Source organism: Petromyzon marinus, chromosome 9 (assembly GCF_048934315.1).
Source record: "Petromyzon marinus isolate PM22_M1 ecotype Great Lakes invasive population chromosome 9, UKy_Petmar_22M1.pri1.0, whole genome shotgun sequence".
NCBI classification, from domain to species: domain Eukaryota; kingdom Metazoa; phylum Chordata; class Hyperoartia; order Petromyzontiformes; family Petromyzontidae; genus Petromyzon; species Petromyzon marinus.
This window is the reverse complement of record NC_133675.1, coordinates 12582537-12601099: the sequence shown is the minus strand read 5'-3', so window position 1 is coordinate 12601099 and position 18563 is coordinate 12582537. Positions and strand designations below refer to the sequence as shown.

At 42.0% G+C, this 18563-nt stretch overlaps 1 protein-coding gene across 4 annotated transcripts; it reads right to left on the bottom strand.

Annotated features, from left to right (window-relative positions):
• Positions 1-416: 416 nt before the first annotated feature.
• Positions 417-18518, bottom strand: ACOX3 (acyl-CoA oxidase 3, pristanoyl). 4 transcript variants are annotated; one of them, XM_032950410.2, is made up of 18 exons: positions 18399-18518; positions 17167-17351; positions 16166-16399; positions 12660-12734; positions 12358-12447; positions 11449-11592; positions 10869-10957; positions 10597-10693; positions 9710-9892; positions 8999-9121; positions 8627-8747; positions 7817-7939; positions 7139-7243; positions 6826-6941; positions 5694-5868; positions 4931-4998; positions 4601-4687; positions 417-4193 (listed from the first exon to the last, which is right to left on the bottom strand). In XM_032950410.2, the coding sequence occupies exons 2-18, from the start codon at positions 17302-17304 to the stop codon at positions 4074-4076; spliced, it is 2088 nt and encodes a 695-aa protein (XP_032806301.1). In that variant the 5' UTR covers positions 17305-17351; positions 18399-18518; the 3' UTR covers positions 417-4073. The 4 variants fall into 4 exon arrangements, with proteins under 4 accessions (XP_032806301.1, XP_032806304.1, XP_032806302.1 ...); XM_032950413.2 differs by having other exon boundaries at positions 17167-17328; positions 18399-18508; XM_032950411.2 differs by having other exon boundaries at positions 18151-18456.
• Between the last annotated feature and the right edge of the window lie 45 nt (positions 18519-18563).

Genomic DNA, 18563 nt, shown 5'->3' with positions numbered 1-18563 from the left:
AATATAAACCTGTTTCAAAGAATCAAGTCTGCATTAACCACCCGTACTTATGATGAACATGCAAACAAACATTATCTGATAATATATTCATTATCTTTGAAGCTGATTGCCCTACACCAGAGACAGTAGCCTTCTTTAAAACCCAGTCTCACCACCAGTGGTAGACCAGTGAACGGAGAATATTCAGTCAGAAATTAAGCTCGAGTTGGAGCTATGTGTTGTTATATGAAGCTCATCTTTACATACATGAACCTCGAGCAAAACCTTGCACCCAAAAGCTGTCCCATGTACCACTCAACATATGTTTTTTATGGACCCTGCAACTTCTACAATGAAGTGGAAATGTGGAACGAGTGGGGGTTGTCTCTTGGGGTTTGGTGTTGAGAATCATCCAAAAGATGGACATACACATTACATGTTTTATTGTCTTTTTATTCAAATTGCAGCCTACATTAGAATTTATTTCAAATGCACCACAATGCATTTTAAAACCGCAATTACTAACAGTTGTTTCAGCTGATTTCCCAAAACCAGTATAACATTGTAAAAAATCATACTACTTTTGAGCTATTTTATACACATTGAATCGTGATCACAAACATCAAACGAGTTATTTTGCATTCAGTCACAAATCTCAAACGTGTTCAACTGAAGACTTACAATGGCAGTTGCCACGTTGTTTTATAATTTAACGTGGCAACTATTCTTTGCAAGCCATCTGGCTACCATGAGAGATTTGTTCATGAGGCTATCCACATATACAAACACAGAGACAATTTCAACCGAGAAGATGGATTCTGGCTTAGCAATCATTGGAAGGATTTGATAAACCATTTCGAGTCTTAATTGATTGTTCACGCTTACGGTGGCTTTCAGACCGCATCCATTATTTTCGTCTCCCTCCTCCTCTTTTCCGAACATACATGGACTCGTCCATCTGAATAACTGCCACATCGCTCTCCATGGTGCTAACGATAAAAAAGCCACTTTTTTCAAAATTTCTTGCTGTGGTTTTCATACCTGATGATGATTTCTTGTGTTGCAGTCGAAACGTCGTGAGAATCTTATTGTTTTATATTTTTATTATTTTATTGTTTCCCTTCTATGTGACTTTACCGAAAGAACCAAGAATATGAATCCCTGCAGTCACGAAAGCTTTAAATCAAACTTTAACGTGGCAACTGTAGAAGCCTTGAGTGACTGCATGGGTCACATGAATCTATTGCAAGTATACAAATCGAACAGATTCTTAAATAAATCAATGGTGCATGTATCGAGAGCTTAAGAATCAATATCGATAAGTCGATGTACCGTTACATTTTAATTGGTAATCGTCATTCAAAGGCACTTCGTCTCTCACTAACCTTAACAAAATAATCCATTTGTAAACAAGATGAAACCCAAATGTATGAGAACAGTTAATAAGATCCAAGTGCCAAGTGAAAACATTAACCTATATTATTTTATTTTCATCCTGGCAAAATCATTAACCCACTTGGAACACCTACCAGAACGAAACCATGTGTTAAAGTGAGCAGTGGCAATCCCTTTGGCACGAATACACCACGTAAGTCGAGCATCATACAACTCCTTAATGCCCGAACATTGGTTGTGTTGTTCACATCCCACAAGTGTTCTAGCCTCGGAACTCTTTGGACATCTAGCACCGCAGAACCAAACGCTTAAAACATAGCCTATCAAGCACCCTTAACAACAGGCCAAGTAAAGTCAACGCAAGGAATTTGCAGGAAAGTAAATCCTCAGATCGCACCACTTTTTATAGTCTGTTTGCATTTAAAATCATGATTTTCCGCATTCCATTGGATTTATAATTATTGCCACATTGTTACCTGTTAAAAGTATGGTCTGCATCAGTGCCTGACGATCACAAGAGTTTATTGGTATTTCAACACTTCCACGTGTAAATAGCTGTGTGCTTCATTTTAGAAGCATGTTCCTTTTACTGTCGTCATGTAACTAGTTTTGTTTGCACCTGCACAAATACCCCCCCATAGACTTAACAGACTGTTGGGGCAAGTACTGTTAGCAAAGCACCCACAACAGAAGAGTCATTCCTGGTTGTCTGATCTTATCCTGCCAAGTGGAGGATAGGTTATCCAGCACCATGCCCAGGCTGCCTTGGCCTCCCCAGTGAGAACGTTTATACATCATTTGAGGCTGAGTCGACCTAGGGGAGGCCCATTACTGGTTCAGATAATCCTCACTTGTTGGCCATGAGCAGGAATCGAACTCGTCTTGCCGGATTCGTAGGTGCAGCGCACTATCTACCTTACTGCAGCTCCCCACATATACACTATAGATTGGCAAAACATATGAACATACAGCAATATAGAAATCAACACCACTGCTCATTTGCACACCTAAAATCATCGAGGCAGAAAGAATAAAAAGGCCGAAAAGCAGCAGTTATTACTGCCACATGTATCCATTTCAAATGGGAATTCCAAAAGGCGAAAGGTTACATCTTCCCACCAATTTGATTTATAAGTGACCTCCACGGTCCAAAAGAAGGCATGTCTCTCTTTATGGCTATTCTCCTGGAATGGGACACGATACAGGGTTGGGAGGAATTCATAAGGTCTTCGGACCAAATTAGGCAATGTCTCAATGTTGCGCATGAATCACTTAACTCAACCAAGTTAATCATCCAACATGGCCAATAAAAAAAACAGGCTGGTGCATTTTCCCAAATTTATAATGGAACAACCTATGATTAAACCAGATGTAATGTACATCATTAGACCTCTTTTGCCAGTACCAAAATATAGCACCAAATGGTTCGAGGCTCAAAAGGTGTGGACCAATCAGTTTCAAGGACAATGCATATATTATCATAGTATGTTTTTTGTTTGCATTTTGACTGCAGGTATTGTGGTTAATGCAGACATGAATCCTCGTAAAAAGGTTTCAGTTTTGTTGCCAGAAAAAAAAAGGGAAAAACCCTATTATCACATGTAATGTCTCTGATCTCTGAAGCCGATGTAAGTTGGAGCCTGCATCGAATTTGGATGAGTGATCACCACGAAAGTGGTCATCGGGCTTTCAGGCTATGTGATGAGCATTAGACGACAGTGTTGTTTCGAGACTTTTTATCCTCCCAGATATACAGCCACAGATTTCACCAACCTACACTAACAGATGTGATGTATGGTCAATTACCCCCATGATCTGCATGGCATGGAGAGGTCCTCATCCACCAGTTGATTTACAGAAGAGTTGTACATGAACACACCATGTATACTGCTTTAAATGAATTGCTTAATGGTTTTCTTTCATATTCTCATAAACAGTATATTACAGTTTATTTTATGAATGTACAATGCTGTGTAATAAAATCAAAAACTTTAAAGTTAAAAAAGGCCGCTCGAGCAGTAACTCCCACCAAAGAAATCTAAATGTTTAATGAGGGGCATGCTTGTAGGATAGATAGGGTGTGGAACTAACGTCATTGTTTTTGAGTCAATTTAACCAAATTCTGCATGAAGTGTCATGCATATCTAAGGTCTTCGTTAAAGTATGGATTATAAAAACATTAAAGTGGCCATTCTTTGCTGCAGCTTTTCACAAATGTATTCCAATTGTAAACTAATCGCAAGTCTTTAAAACTTTTCCTCGACAAAACTCTCTATGGCCATAAACTATTCATCAGCATGCACAACAAGTATGTGTGAACTGATAAATAATATTAAAAGAATAATGTACAACCCTTTGTAAACCCACCACTGGATGAAGGCCTTACGGTGAGGGTTTTTGTCTACCATATTTTACCACATTGGTCGGTGTGGATTGGTTCAAAGGAAGAGGGTGGGGTGCAGGTTATATATCACTCATCGCTGATGCAAACACTGGTTGCCAGGTGCATAGTGCAGTAAGCTAATCATTGAAAGACTGCTCCACCCCTAAAAAAAAAAGATATAGGAAATGTGAATTTCAGCTATTATTATTATTCCGCAGACTTCGAATGATTGGATTACCAGGATAGAAGTTGCAAGGTCTGGACTTGAGAGCTGTTGGGCTCGTCCTCTGTAAAGTAGGTGTTCCTGTGCAAGTCTCTAGAGCTTAGGGCGGAGTGAGCCCACCACTGGCTTGATGGAGGACATCTCCTGCCACCAGGATGGCCGCTCCAGCACACCTGGTCCCTGCAGCATGGTGCTCCACAGGTTCTGGTAGATCTGGTGGACAGAAGAAACCATGGCAATGGTGGAAATGATGGAAATAATCAGGCATGAGCTTTCCGTGAAAGGCTTAAGCAACTGGTTGCGATTATTTCCATAATTGTTTAAGTGATGTCACTGAACAAATCGGGAAAAAAAACACACACACACACTTAGAAATATAACGTCCTGGGATGATAGGAATTATAATAAATATGATTAAAGTCGCGTTTATTTGTCAAGAAAATTGTTCGCAAGTGAACGTCTACTAAAGTTCTTATTGCCTTGTAAAAACAGTTAATTTGAGTGGGATCATTCCTAGTTTTAAACAAAGGAATTAATAAACTGTCTGATGTGCTAATTTTAAACAAGACATTAGAATTAACAAGCATATATAACAACAGAGGAGAGGCATGGATGATGACCTGTCCATCAGCACGTCCAATGGGAGAGTTGAGGATGAAGTCTGGAGGTGCAAAGACATCCACTAATGCCACAGCTTCATCCTTTAACTGCAAAACACAAGCGAAGGAGTAGTAACAAACATTAAAGCGATAACCATATGCCCTACTGCCCTGTGCACACTTCAAGAACTCCACGACAAGCAACTAAAATACACTCTATTGATACTTGTAAGGATGCCACACGTGCAAAATGTTCATGTAGTTTGAAGTGGTATCAGAGATTATAACACCCATCAACATGGTTCAGTGTGTCTAGTGTAGGCACTGGTAAAGTGCACAATGAGACAGCACCTGAGCACAAAGGCGGACGATTGAGTTCCTTATGAGCTGCAGGGGAGCACTGGCAATGATGTAGCCTCCTGTAACGGCAAGCAAAATATAATTGAAACAAAATTTCGGGAAAGATTAGAAAAACACTTCCTTATCATTGACGGATATCCTCCATAAAGGCATACAAATCTCATTTATATATAAATCCTGGAGAGGTAATTTTGCCAGGCCAAAGGGATTATTGATCTGTTAGAATACTGGGGTTAATTTAACTAGCATTTTAGTGGAATCTGAATGCTCCAAGGACATCCAGGAACTTTTGGCTCATGTTTCATCTGGGGAAGGCAATGCCTACAACACAATGTCAAACAGCTTTTACAGCATGTGGTAAAACAGATAAAATTGGATGCAAGAGTAAAATGTATTAGAATTATGAATAATTAATGTGCCTAACGTTTTCCTATAGTGATGAGAACAGCGTTTATCATTTTGATGAATTATAGAGACAAGTTCATCTTAGATGCACTACAACGACGGCCCTGTATCTGGCCGTCGTGCTCCACTTTTAAAACACTAAAACTTATTTTTAGTGGCCAATGTACGCAAGCCTAACATTCCACATAGTTCTATAATATCTGCAGTGTAAAACACGCAGAGCACCATAGAGCCCCCTTTGCAAGAAGTCCATTAGCACTGCCTGCTATGCAGGCACAGATGACATGATGCTGCCAAGGCCCGCTCTGGACAGTGAGGGAAGTCAGAGGGGCGGAGAGATGTGTGGTACCCTGGTAGAGCGTGGCCGCATGCTTCTCCAGGCTCCAGAGGCCGTACAGTGCAGCCAGGCGGTGCAGCACAGGCTGCAGACCTGCTGGTACCGCCGGGTCGTGCACCAGCGTGTGGAACCGCTCCAACACCACATGCTCCACAAAAGCAATCGCCAACGAGCGGCAGTAGAACACCTGTGCATAACAAATGAAATGCAAGTTCTGACATGCACCATGGCTTTAGGCAGAGACAGATAAATTAGCTTCATTAACAGAAATGTAAAAGTCCACTGCAGCCGAGGGCAGTTCAGTGAAATTATTGTAATCTGCTTCTATGCTCCCCCGTCTATGCTTATCGCCGTCACCGACCCACACTGACCGGCGAGGTACAAGGTAGAATATCCCCCACGATCCACATAAAGTAGTGAGGCCTTCGTCCAAAAGTATATTGACAAAATGGCTGTCCACCGATCTCTCATTTTCATCGGAGAGCTGAACTACATCGTTGATATACTTGCAGTGATGCGTTATTATTGTTTCACGAGCCCACATGCACTAAGTAGAGCGATTAATATTTATAAATTACTGTGCATGCTGTGTGCTTTATGAACTAGAAAAACACATGACAAACTGTGGAAGTAAACACATGTATATAAAACGCGATCAATGCAGTAAACAAGACCGCATATAGTAAGATGTCATGAGGTTCCTGGGGGTGAATGTTAAGTTTCTGTTCTGCAACAGCACCTCCTGTTGGTAGTCATGTGCATGTTCATATTTTGGTCATTTCGAACAGAGGTTCCCAAACTTTCTCAATTCACGACCCACCTGAGTAACCAGATAATTTTCTGGGACCCGTGCCCAGTGAGACAGTGTATGAAACACAGTGGTGGCTGGTGACTTCTAAGTCAGAAGAGGCACAAGAACAAACCCTTGCCAAGTGTCAGGAAGCAGCTTTGCTATGCACGAGTTAAATCGTGGATAATCGCATACGATAGGAATGAAAAAGTGCCGCGGATAATAGTTGGAGGACTCTACTGATAAAAGAAGTTGCGGGGTATCGGGCCGCGGATGAGAGGAGTTCTATAATTTTAAATGCAGCCTTTTGAGTCACAATTAAGTCTTTGGGCCCCAAAGTGATGGCATACGTGCCTGTGAGTTGTTCCTGGCCTCAAAGTCAGAGCTGCTAGCCGCTCTCTCCCGCTCGTACTTGCTGGTGCTCTCTCGGAGCAGGAAGCAAACCAGCCACTTGTACGCCGCCAGAGGCACTGCAAAGCAGCAACACAAACAGGCTTGTCACACGGTTAAATTGTAGCGGCAAAGCGTTCACAAAGTGCAAACTACATAGCCTTTTGAATCGTTAATATATCGAGTCTTTCCCGGGCTGAAAATGCAACATTTAAATGTTTATTTTTCAATGTAAAATATATACTTCAATTGAACAAAGCTGATAAATTTCTCTTACTGGACGAATCAAGACATTCTTGTTCTGTTTTAGCCGAGAACTTTTGTTGCAGGATACTGATGCGGTCTCTGAGGAAGTCCACCGAGCCAGTTGGGGACTGGATGTCTGTTCGTGCAAATCATAAAACACTCAGTCACACCTTTCACATCTTCTCAGCAGCGTCCCATGTTTTTTCTCACAATATACAAGGCAATACATCACATTCCCCTAATGTGATGAATTGTCAATATTTAAGGTCATGATTCAAGAATCAATTATTTACAGTTTTTTGTTTGAATTTGTCGTTTGTGTTACATTGTTGGAAAATGTTGCTCACTGCAATACCGTATATTTAACATGAACAAAAATTTATTACGAATCACATATATTCAACTCTCATACATATTATTTGATCCATTTAATGAATGTACAAATGTATTTTCATTACCGAATCTAAGTGGCATCACATGCCCACAACATAGACATTTTAAAAATAAACCAAGTGGAGGCACAATTACATGCACATGGTTACATCTCTAATTCCCAGCATGCATCCAACTGCCTTTTCTGCGTGCACAATGCTCCTTTTTGCTTGCTCATGCACATTCCTTAATCCATTAACTCTCAGCCTGTCCCTCACGTACCATCTCCTTTGGACATACGTCACGTTAAATGTGATTTCCCTACACTCTCTCGCACCTGCTGGCTTCCGATTGACCCAGGACATGAGGTAGTTGCTGGTCTGCTGCAGGAGGACGTTGTTCTCTCCCTCGTACGTGCAATTGGGATCGTTACCATCCCGCAGTTCCCCCAGCCGGTTCACTGCAGCGCAGCACACAGTCGCAAGGGTTCCATGGAGAGCACATTTTCCCGGAAACCTTTCATACAGCACCACAATACCGCCATGTATATATGTGTGTGTTGAACTTCTTTAACACCGTACGTAGTCAACCATGCTAAATGGCTCCAGCCATTATTTAACGAGACGTTCATTGAATATTTAAATAAAATGATAATAATTAAATGTTTCAAATATTGTTCGATCAATTAATTTAATTTCCAATGCTTGCAGCAGTTATTTTACTCAGAACACTTTTGAAAGGTGGGATGTCACATATCAATGGGCTCTCTTCATCATGATTAGCCATGACCAATCTAAGGCTCGATGAAAGCCTCCGCAAGCTCGTTGCAATACATCAGGGTCCCATCTGCCAACCACTGGGGACTGTAAGGGATGGCAACGGGACAGTAATATTCAACACGTCGCGTCAAGGATGTGCTGAGGATTACTGGGGGACAACTCATTAATACATAATCCCATGCAAGTGTAAACTATTATGAAATCAGCCCTTGGCCCACTGTAAATCAGAACATAGGTTGGCAAGGCATGGCTTAAATAGACTGCCCACGAGAAGGATTATTTTTAGTGATGGGGTGGAAACACAGGGGTGGGTGTAGAGGACAGAGGAGTCAGGAGTCATGGGTGTAGAGCTCAGGAAGGGCCCTCACTGGCCAGGTATCCATGGCCTCCACAGGCCTCACGGCTCTCCTGGATGGCGTCTCTTGCGGTCCACGCCGACAGGGCCTTACTGCTACTTGACAGAGCATGGATCTCACGGCCTAGCTCACTCTGTCCACGCCATAGGGGTCACATTTGTGGAAAAAAGATGGGATATCCAGTGATTAAAATATATAACCGAAATGAATAAACACTTCAAATGCGTATACATACATCCATAAAGCAGTTCATTTTCATATTTCAATCAAATTTATTTTGGACGTGAATTTCTAAATATGAAAATCTTAACAGTAGACTCGTGTTTGGCAGGCAATATTGTAAAAAAAAAACAAATTTAAATCGTAAATAAAGACACGTTTTACCTGCCGCTCACTGTTGTCCTTCTGCATGATCCCCATCTGCAACTCTGCATAGTTGAAGAACAGTGTTTTGTAAAAATTGTTCCAGGCGTAGGTGGCAGCCAGAAAGGGAATCAGCCGCCATTGCTGTAAAATAAAAATGAGAATTGAATAAGAAAAATATTGGTGAAATGCTGAAGGGGGTTAATTCATGTGAGACCACTGAGTAAGAACCACTGATAATCCTGTGTCTGAGCTTTAGGCAGTTATCCAAGTTGAAATGCATTCTTGTCCACAGTGAGATTGAAGGTCTCAGCCCAGTCACATACAGTATTTAAAGTCAGAGTAGTTTCCCATTCTATTTAGCATGGGGTGGTGGTCATATCCCATCTACAGCCCTGAGCCAGTGGTGGAAATTATTCATTTCCAAAGCACAACCACTTTTGGATTTCCCTACAAATGGGTACTCATTTTGATGCCCCAACAGAGAAGAAAGGCTGTGTCAACCTCCAACCAGAATCTGAACTTACAACCGCCTTTCAATTACGAAAAACCAGACACCCACAGATATTAAAGAGAAACATAACATGCAAAATTGGGTCTGCATATTTTCAAAGAATAAAATATATAACAGCAAATAAAAAAAACATGCATATCTAGATTTGTGGATGGATATTTACGATGGATGTTTAGCTTATACTGTGTGAGCATGTGACACAGCTGTAGACCATTTACCTGAAGTTGGTACTCCAGCACAGGGATTTCCTGGTTGTCTGTGGGGCCAAACTGGTGCCTAGCAGCTGAGTAGCGAATGCTGATGGTCATACAGATCTTGAGGTTGGTCACACCCATGCCTGTTATGCCCACACGACCACCAGACAGCATGCCCAGGCTGGCACCGAAACGACGCTTGGGGTCCTAGTGAATTGCAGAAGCAACACAATTCTGTACCGTCAAACATGAAAAAACAAGTTGCAGAGTAAGCGGCTCTGCTAAAGCAGCAGATCCTAAACATGAGGTTTTGTTCAAGCTTCCACAGCAAACCATATTTAGATTGTGACTATGTGCGTATGTTGAACTTAATTCGCGCCTTACTTAGCCAACCATACTAATCGGAGGTGCGGGGCAACTATTTATGAACATACCTTCCAGTAGGGCTCTAGAGCTCTCTCCCAGTGGAGGCCTTTCCACTTTTTAACCTTCACCTATGGCAACTGTATATAATAATCGCATACAGTGCCAAATTTACATTTGAGTTCAGAATAGGAGTAAATATTAACAAAGTATGTGGAACATGAGGACTGGGGTTTGAAAACATTTGTGCCGAATCATTAACATTATTCTGAGTAATGACACAAAGAGAATAAACACGTAATCCATCGTATTATTTTCAATAATTCAGCTGAAATGGAAGTACTTATTTATAAATAGGTTACATTACGGTGAACTATTTTTTTGTCAGTAAACCATAGAAATTAATGGTTGCATAAAAACACATGACATCCATGCAATAAGAGTCCACTGTTATTTCAGGTGACACCAACTGCACATGCAGATACACACATGTGAATGACGACGAATGAGTGCGAATGGGCATGTGAAGGACAACCGTCATTAGATACCTTATAAGGGGTGACGTATTTCCCTTCAGGTGTCACATCGCCAGTTTTGTTTAGCAAATTACCTCGAGGAATGCGGACGTTATTAAAGAAAACAAACCTGTACACAACAAACACGCATAAATTATGTGTATATATCAAATTAATTATTGATGTTTGTGTATTGTATAATCATACTTTTATATTCTTAAAACTTGTTTTTAGTAAATAATGTTAATGTGGATTACTTATACAATTGCATATCATTTTGTGAGTGGAAATAATAATCTTTTTACCCATTGTCAAGTCCATTCATTCCCAGCTTCTTGCCCATGTCACCCACCAACATGCCTGGCCTGGGGAGCAAGGTGTTTGTGTCCCTGACCTACACACCATAATGACATCGTCCATCAGCACCTCAATTACCATAATTATTATTCCCATAATCACCATTTTCTTTTTAAAATTTATGAAATATGTTTTGCTCATAGTATTTGAATTGCACTATCATCGTCATGCCATGGGATGAAGTATCAATTTAAATCTGAAACAAAGCATTGCAACCCTTCGTGAGAGGGAGTGGCCCAGGGTAAGTGGCTCTCATAGAATTACTTCTGAGATCCCATCACGTGACCTATGGTCCACAGTAGGGGGCAGAACTTTCCCACTCGGACAGCCACTGAGTAAGGTTTCTTGCATGACAGCCAAACCAATAATTTTCATTCTCAGTACTTGAATTTATCCAAATTAAGTGCAGACAAAAGATGTTATGCCATGCCTTTTTGTGCAGTCCTCTTAGAGCAATAAAATACATTTAAAGATATTTAGTTGAACTAACACAAAACTCCGTTACCCAATAAATTGTCTCCCACCCACCTGCACCACGAAGGAATGTAGCCCATGACAATGACCGTCCGGCGTGTAGAGTTGTGCAAACACGACTGCGTGCGTTGCCGTTTTTCCCAAGTTCCCAACCCAACACTTTGCGGCTTCAAAGTCCGGAGTGTTGATCACAAACTCCTGTCAGGGCACGCAAAAACTTTGCAACAGGGCACTTCAATGACAACAGATGCATGCCCGCCATGTGTTTGCAGAAATGGTTCCAAGTGTGAAAATATTAATCATTAGAAACAAGCAGCATTATAATGTAAGTTAGTGATGAAAATAAGATGAAGGTTCCCCAGACACGCACCAACATAATCACTGTGCACTTTAACAACTTTGAATAGCGCTCCACAAGGTGATGTTTCTAACACTGTATTTTTTAACCTCCCTTTTAATATGCATATAAAAAATGTGTGATGGTATAATGATTTATTGCCACATTATGTGTAATTAGTAATATATTGGCTATTTGAACAATTACACATAGACTTACACTCATGCATATGAAATTCACATGTTCATCAAGGAGGCTAATCACACTATTTTGTAGCTTAATAGGAACCATTGTTTTTCTTAGAATACAGCATAATGTACTTGTTAGTGTTTATTCAAGGGCTCTCCCAGTTTGATGCCAATTGCACTTTTGGCCTCGTAAGACGAAGGATATCTCGCAGAGCAGTGTAACCAGGCTGGAATTTCGCCAAATTTAGTGTAGGACTAGATTTTATGGGATGGGTTAACGTGCAGTCACCAGTGAACAGTCAACACTATACATTCAAGAATCTGTTTTAATCAGCATGGAATTTAACCGAGGATCTCAACAGTTATCGTTCAGTTCTCTGATCCCTGAGCCAGCTGGTCACATAATTGTCCATTCTTAATGTGCTGTGAGGACTTCACCTGTGTTTTAGGGTCATAGGTGGCTGTTGTTCGCATGGCCTTGGTGTTACTGCCATGGCTCAACTCTGTCAGTGCAAAGCAGCCAAAAATCTGTAACACAGACGTATTTTACAGGACATTCATGGCATGTGTCATTACTTCACATCACTTTTATGGTATTCGGTGTGCAGTGAACTTTAAATAATTAAGCAACTTTCCAAACTTTATTGAAAATCAGATGAGGTATTTTAAGAAGACTTCATTAGTTGTGTTATGTTTCTCCAACAAATTCCTTTAACAACACCATTCGTATCTTTGCTCACCTCCATTGAATCTGTTTTGCGGACGAATTCTTCATGTCTCTCTGATCCTGAGTTTTTTACAGTTCCACCAAACATCTAAAGAGATATCACAAGAGCACATTCAAGAAATGGTTCAAAGCAGTGATGTGAAACCACAAGTGCCTGCAACTCAAGACCATTGCTAGTTGTGCTTGGTTATGAATCGTATTGTTACGTCATTTTACTGGTAGGAAACGTAGTGGACTGGAAGCCCAACCGGGATTAATTCACAGGAGGCAGGGGATTAATTGTGTATGTCTGTGGATGTCTGTCCACGTGGGAGGAGTGGGGCTGGGTGGAGAGGGGAGGGTAGGGAGTGTCTGGGTGGGGAGGGGCTGGGTGAGGAGGGGTGGGTGGGATGGGGCTTGGTCGGGTGGGTGGGGCTGCGTGGGGGGTGGGAGGGGTGGGGCTGGGTGGGGGGTGGGAGGGGTGGGGCTGGGTGGGTTGGACCTTGGTGGGGAGGGACTGGTCACCCCGTGGTGCCATTATATGGACTGGAAGCCCAACCGGGATTAATTCACAGGGGGCAGGGGATTAATTGTGTATGTCTGTGGATGTCTGTCCACGTGGGAGGGGTGGGGCTGGGTGGAGAGGGGAGGGTAGGGAGGGGCTGGGTGGGGAGGGGCTGGGTGTGGAGGGGAGGGTGGGGTGGGGCTGGGTGGGAGGGGTGGGGCTGGGTGGGGAGGGGCTGGTCACCCCGTGGTGCCCTTATAAAACTCAACGTTTAACTTACTCACGCCGGCTTGTGCCCGCCCTCACAGTCGGGCATATTTGCGGAATACACCACGCCGCCATTGACCCTGGCCATTGAACGAGCAACCCAACGTTCCTACCAGCTCCCTCCGCAGGAATGTGTTTATTTTATAATATGATTATGGTTAAAAGATAATACGATGGAAATTAACTATAGCAAACATTTTATTATAAAATACAATGAAGGCTAATGTTTCAATTTGGAATGGGAAAATATAACCGTGGAAGCTGGTACTGTGAAGGTCAAAGTTTAACAGTATTAGCAGTGATCATTAATAACTACCACGGGTACAAAGAGCCCGTAGAACATGACGCATTTCCAAAGTGTTATTTATTCCTCGGCTAAGATATAGCAAAACACCATCAGAGATGTCATTGGAATAAGTCAAACTTACTGGTCGATGATTTCATGAATCATTTTGCAAAGATTACATTTTCTATTGCAAAAGTGAAAAACAAACATATTTGGAAAGGAATTTACAATGCAAAGTGCGTGGCATGAAACACACATATACTGTACTTTGTCTAAAGTGATTCCTGCAATTCTAAACTTTGAAAAAGCCATGACCTTTAGAATGGACTTTAATCTCTATGGCATGAACGTGGCTGGCTCGCTGAAATGCTTAAAGACTGGAATTTAAAAAAATATCATTTAAAGGCATTTCTTTGAAAATAATTCCACATGTTTACCAACATGCAATTAATTCCACATAATTGCTTATCAGACTGAAAACTAACGAAATTTTCCTCAAGGAAAATGAGGTTGTGGATTTCAGCTGAGCTGAGATGTGATAAGACCATAGATAAAGTGTTTTTCAGTTAAACATTAATGGCCTGCCAGGATAAGAAGAGGGTGTACATTGCCTGTGCGGCATGCATGAAGCAAGGTTCATATCTTTTTTTCCAATGTCCACTTCACAGTAAGTATTTACACACACAGAAATGTATAAATACAAACGGTATTATCATGGACAAATTCTAACAATAAATAAAATTTACAGTCCATGATCAATCCACCGTTGGACAAAGCCCTCCTAATGTCATGTCGGTAATGGGGGCTGTTTGACCTTACTTCACTATGCTGGTCAGTGCAGGTTTGTGAAGAATGGGTTCCCAAAACAGGTCCAAATATCTCTTGCTATTGACGTTAGCCTAACCTGGGAATATAGGTGGCCAGGTTCATAGCGCAGTTTGCTAACCACTGTGCCACAGCTCCACCCCACTAATAATATCCTAAATAAATTTTGATTTAAAGCTTTCGTGACTGCAGTAATTCATATTCTTAGTTTTTTCGGTAAAGTCACGTTGAAGAGAAACAACAAAATAACAAAATATATATAAAACAATAAAAAATTCTCACGACGTTTCGACCATAACTCAAACGGTCATCATCAGGTGTGTCGGTTTGCATACATTTATTTTGAAAACGGCATATTTATTTATTTATTTATAAAAACAATAACGTTTGCGTCACGCGCAACGATTGGCAGTTTGCCCAGGACTAGTCCATCTATTTTTTGAAAAGAGGAGGGGGGAGACGAAATTTGTTTTTATGTATGCTGTCTGAAAGCCACTGTAAGCGTGAACAATCAATCAAGAACTGAAATGATTTATCAAATCTTTCCAATGATTGCTAAGATAGAATCCATCTTCTCGGTTGAAATTGTCTCTGTGCTTGTATATGTGGATAGCCTCATGAACGAATCTCTCATGGAAGCCAGATGGCTTACAAAGAACCTCCGTCTTGGAAAAGTCAATGGCATGTGAGCCTACTGAATTAGAACAATGATCTGCTACGGCCGAGGTGTTGGTCCTACCGTGTTTAAGGTCTGCTACATTGCTGGGATCACAAAAAAGATCTCCAAAATCTTGAATAAACACAAGATCCAGGTCCGTTTCAACACATTACATAAAATCCGTGATCTGGTTCCGTCTGTAAAAGATGTGATTCCGGACATACAATACCCTGGTGTCTACAAACTAAGTTGCCTCTGTGGTAGTAGTTACATTGGAGAAACCAAACGCCATATCTCGGACTGCATTCGCATATTTATATATAAATATATAAATATGCCGTTTTCAAAATAAATTTATGCAAACCGACACACCTGATGATGACCGTTTGAGTTATGGTCGAAACGTCGTGAGAATTTTTTATTGTTTTATATATATTTTGTTATTTTGTTGTTTCTCTTCAACGTGACTTTACCGAAAAAACTAAGAATATAATATCCTAAATAGTCAGGTGTACTCATTGTTCCCAACACTAATGCCCATATAAGCCACGGACACAACAGATAAAATGTCTAACATATAGTGACAAGAAAATTAATGATCATTTTACATGTTATTGCATTTAAGCATCATGAACAAGATAAGCCAATTGATTAGTAACATGTTTATCCATTTAGTTAAAATAAAAAAAGTATCTAAATATACAGCCCTTTATTAGTCCGTGATCCACTGGTTGATGAAGACCTCCCCATGCTGTGCCAGCCTTGGAGTGTTTTATAATTTATTTCACCATGCTGGTCAGTGATTTGACACATTGCTGAAGGGGTATGCAACACCGTTTAAGATACCATTCCCATGAAAGGGAATGTAATTCAGTTTGTGTTCATGTTGAAGTGCGCAAACAACCATGCCACCGTTCCACCCATCCAACTGGTTATCCCCTGACATTTATACACTGAACCAAATTACTGTTGTCCACACATTGGAAGGCACGCACGCACCTGTTTGCTGAGCTGGTACTTGGGGCAGCTATCGTGACCATACATGTTAAGGCACTCGTTCAGGGCCACTATCTTCAAGGGGCACTGCATCATATCCTCCAGGGGCAGGAAGTCATACTCAAAGAGACGGCGGCATTGCAGGAAGGCGAGTTCACGTTTGCGCTCCATGGGCACGTCTTCACCAGGCTGCCGTGCAAAGAGTGGGTCCTTCTCCAGCACAGAAAACACCAGTTTCTACACACAATCATAACAGGGGACACCACCAGTTCGTATATGAGACAATGTCATACCGTGATTCGTAAACCCACCCCTAAGTTTAGACTAGGTGGCCTAAATGGCATAGCACTGTGGCACAATTGGCTCGGTACATTTATAAGGGAGCTTGAAAAGTCTGATTAACTCATGTCTGCCCACTTTTTGTAAGTGTACAACCCTTTTGTCATTCCACTGCTGGATGAAGGACTCCCCACGAAATGCAGGTCATGGTGGTTATTTTGCCGTACTTCATGCTGGTCAGTGTGTGTTATTGAAGGTCAGGAGCACAGTACGATGGATTTTGCTGTGCTACTCTGTGCTGCCTAAAACTTAGCACAGCTCCGCAGACGCCGATGATAATCTGGTGTGCATTGTGGCCACCCATCCAAGCACTATTCTGGCTTAACTCCTTCTCAGCTTCTGACGACATAGAGGGCACTCCGTGGGATGTTGTCATAGGGCATGGGTTGACAACCTGTGGCTCTATAGCCGCGTGCGGCTCTTTACGGATTGCTTAGTGACGTAATGTATGTATTCACATACATTGCGGCTCTTGAAATATTGAGTTTTATACCGATTTCGAAAAAGAAATGTTTCTTCTTGTCATTTCGGTTGCCGACCCCTCTCAAAGGCTAAAGCTCGGCATATTTTTTATTTTTTTCGAGAAGGGCAACGTTCAATTATTATCCAGCGTCTGCAAAAAAAAATTCCTGACTGCATTAAAAAAACACATTTAAACAAGGCACCCTGAAGTGCAGAATTTCTTCGCTGTCTATGAAGAGGGCCATCTGTCTCCAGTCGAAGGACGCCTTTGCACGATACAAGTCCAGGGGCCCCCTTGGCATGGCCGGGAAGAGTTGTCCATCGTCTACGGCGTTCGCCATGCTGCCAACTCCACCTTGCACGCACTGCAGCGCGGGAGGACACGGCTCTGTAGTGGCACCAGTTAAAATCAGACTCAACAGAAGGGGAGAAACATCAATTGGAACAAATATCGGCACATTATTAAAAAAATATATATATCACAGGAACATCAACGTGCTCGAAAAACACAACAGTTGGCAGTTGTGGAGCATATCTGTCGCGCAAGGCCATTCTATTTTGTTTTATAACTTTGATGTTCTATATAAAACTCATGACTCTTGGCAAAGGATAATTAGAGAATTTATTGAAATTGAGAGACATCAAAATAATTTGAAACCAGCAGACAGCTGAGTGCGGCTTGAAAACATATTTGTAAGAAATCACAACCCAAGTGTTTATTTGCAAACTCCCAGCGAAATGTCGTACTGTGAAATGTTACGTTATCCAAAAACTGCCGGTGTGCTCGAGGAACAAAAAACGTTATCTATTTATTTGGTGGAGGGTGGACGACACACATTGGCATTTTAATCACTCAACCTAAACCAAAGACATATTATCATACCTGTCAACCCATACGATGTACCCGTATTTTTATAAAGGGAAATTTAGTTTTTTTTAAATGTCTATTTGTTTGTGTTTCTCCTTTGTGATGGGACTTTGTAGGATGCACGTTGAGATGTTTAAGTGACACGAGGTGACCAGTAAGAATCTGAATTGGTCTGTAATGATAAGGTACGCAGGCCACAGAGACATTCGTTTTAATTGAGCCGCTAAACAGATTCCGGCTGGCCGTGAATGTCGCGGGGCAAACAGCGCCGTGGATCGTTGCCTCTGTGGCTCAATCGACGATGAGAGGCGGCGCTCACCTGTGCAAGGCGCAAGGTGGTAGTCAAGTCTCCACCCCAACGTCGGGGCTCGCCCTTTCGTATTCGGCACTCAACGAGCAAACAGCCCTCTGTGTGGTGGTGGTGAGGGGTGGCGGTGGTGGTGGTGAGGGGTGGCGGTGGTGGTGAGGGGTGGTGGTGGTGAGGGGTGGTGGTGAGGGGTGGTGGTGAGGGGTGGTGGTGGTGAGGGATGGTGGTGGTGTCCACACCGCGACACGAAATTAACACACCGAGTTTGCTGTTCGCTCTACCGTCCGTGCTTCCCCTTCTGGGTCTCACGGCTCACGACGTCTCCGCGTGCTCTGTTGTAAATGGTTTAAGCGGAGCGATGACCCATAGTTCAGTCCGGGGGGGGCGGGTAGGCATTTACGAAACGCGAACTACGCGAACGCTTC

Bases quoted from the DNA above. Each gene is read 5' to 3' on its own strand.
- ACOX3 (XM_032950410.2), bottom strand. From the start codon at position 17,304: ATGGCGAACGCCGTAGACGATGGACAACTCTTCCCGGCCATGCCAAGG. The intron at 16,400-17,166 runs GTGCCTTGTTTA...GATTGTGTGTAG, and splicing joins AAGAAATTCTGCACTTCAGG to AAACTGGTGTTTTCTGTGCT. The intron at 4,999-5,693 runs GTACCACACATC...TTGCCGTTACAG, and splicing joins TGCGGCCACGCTCTACCAGG to GAGGCTACATCATTGCCAGT.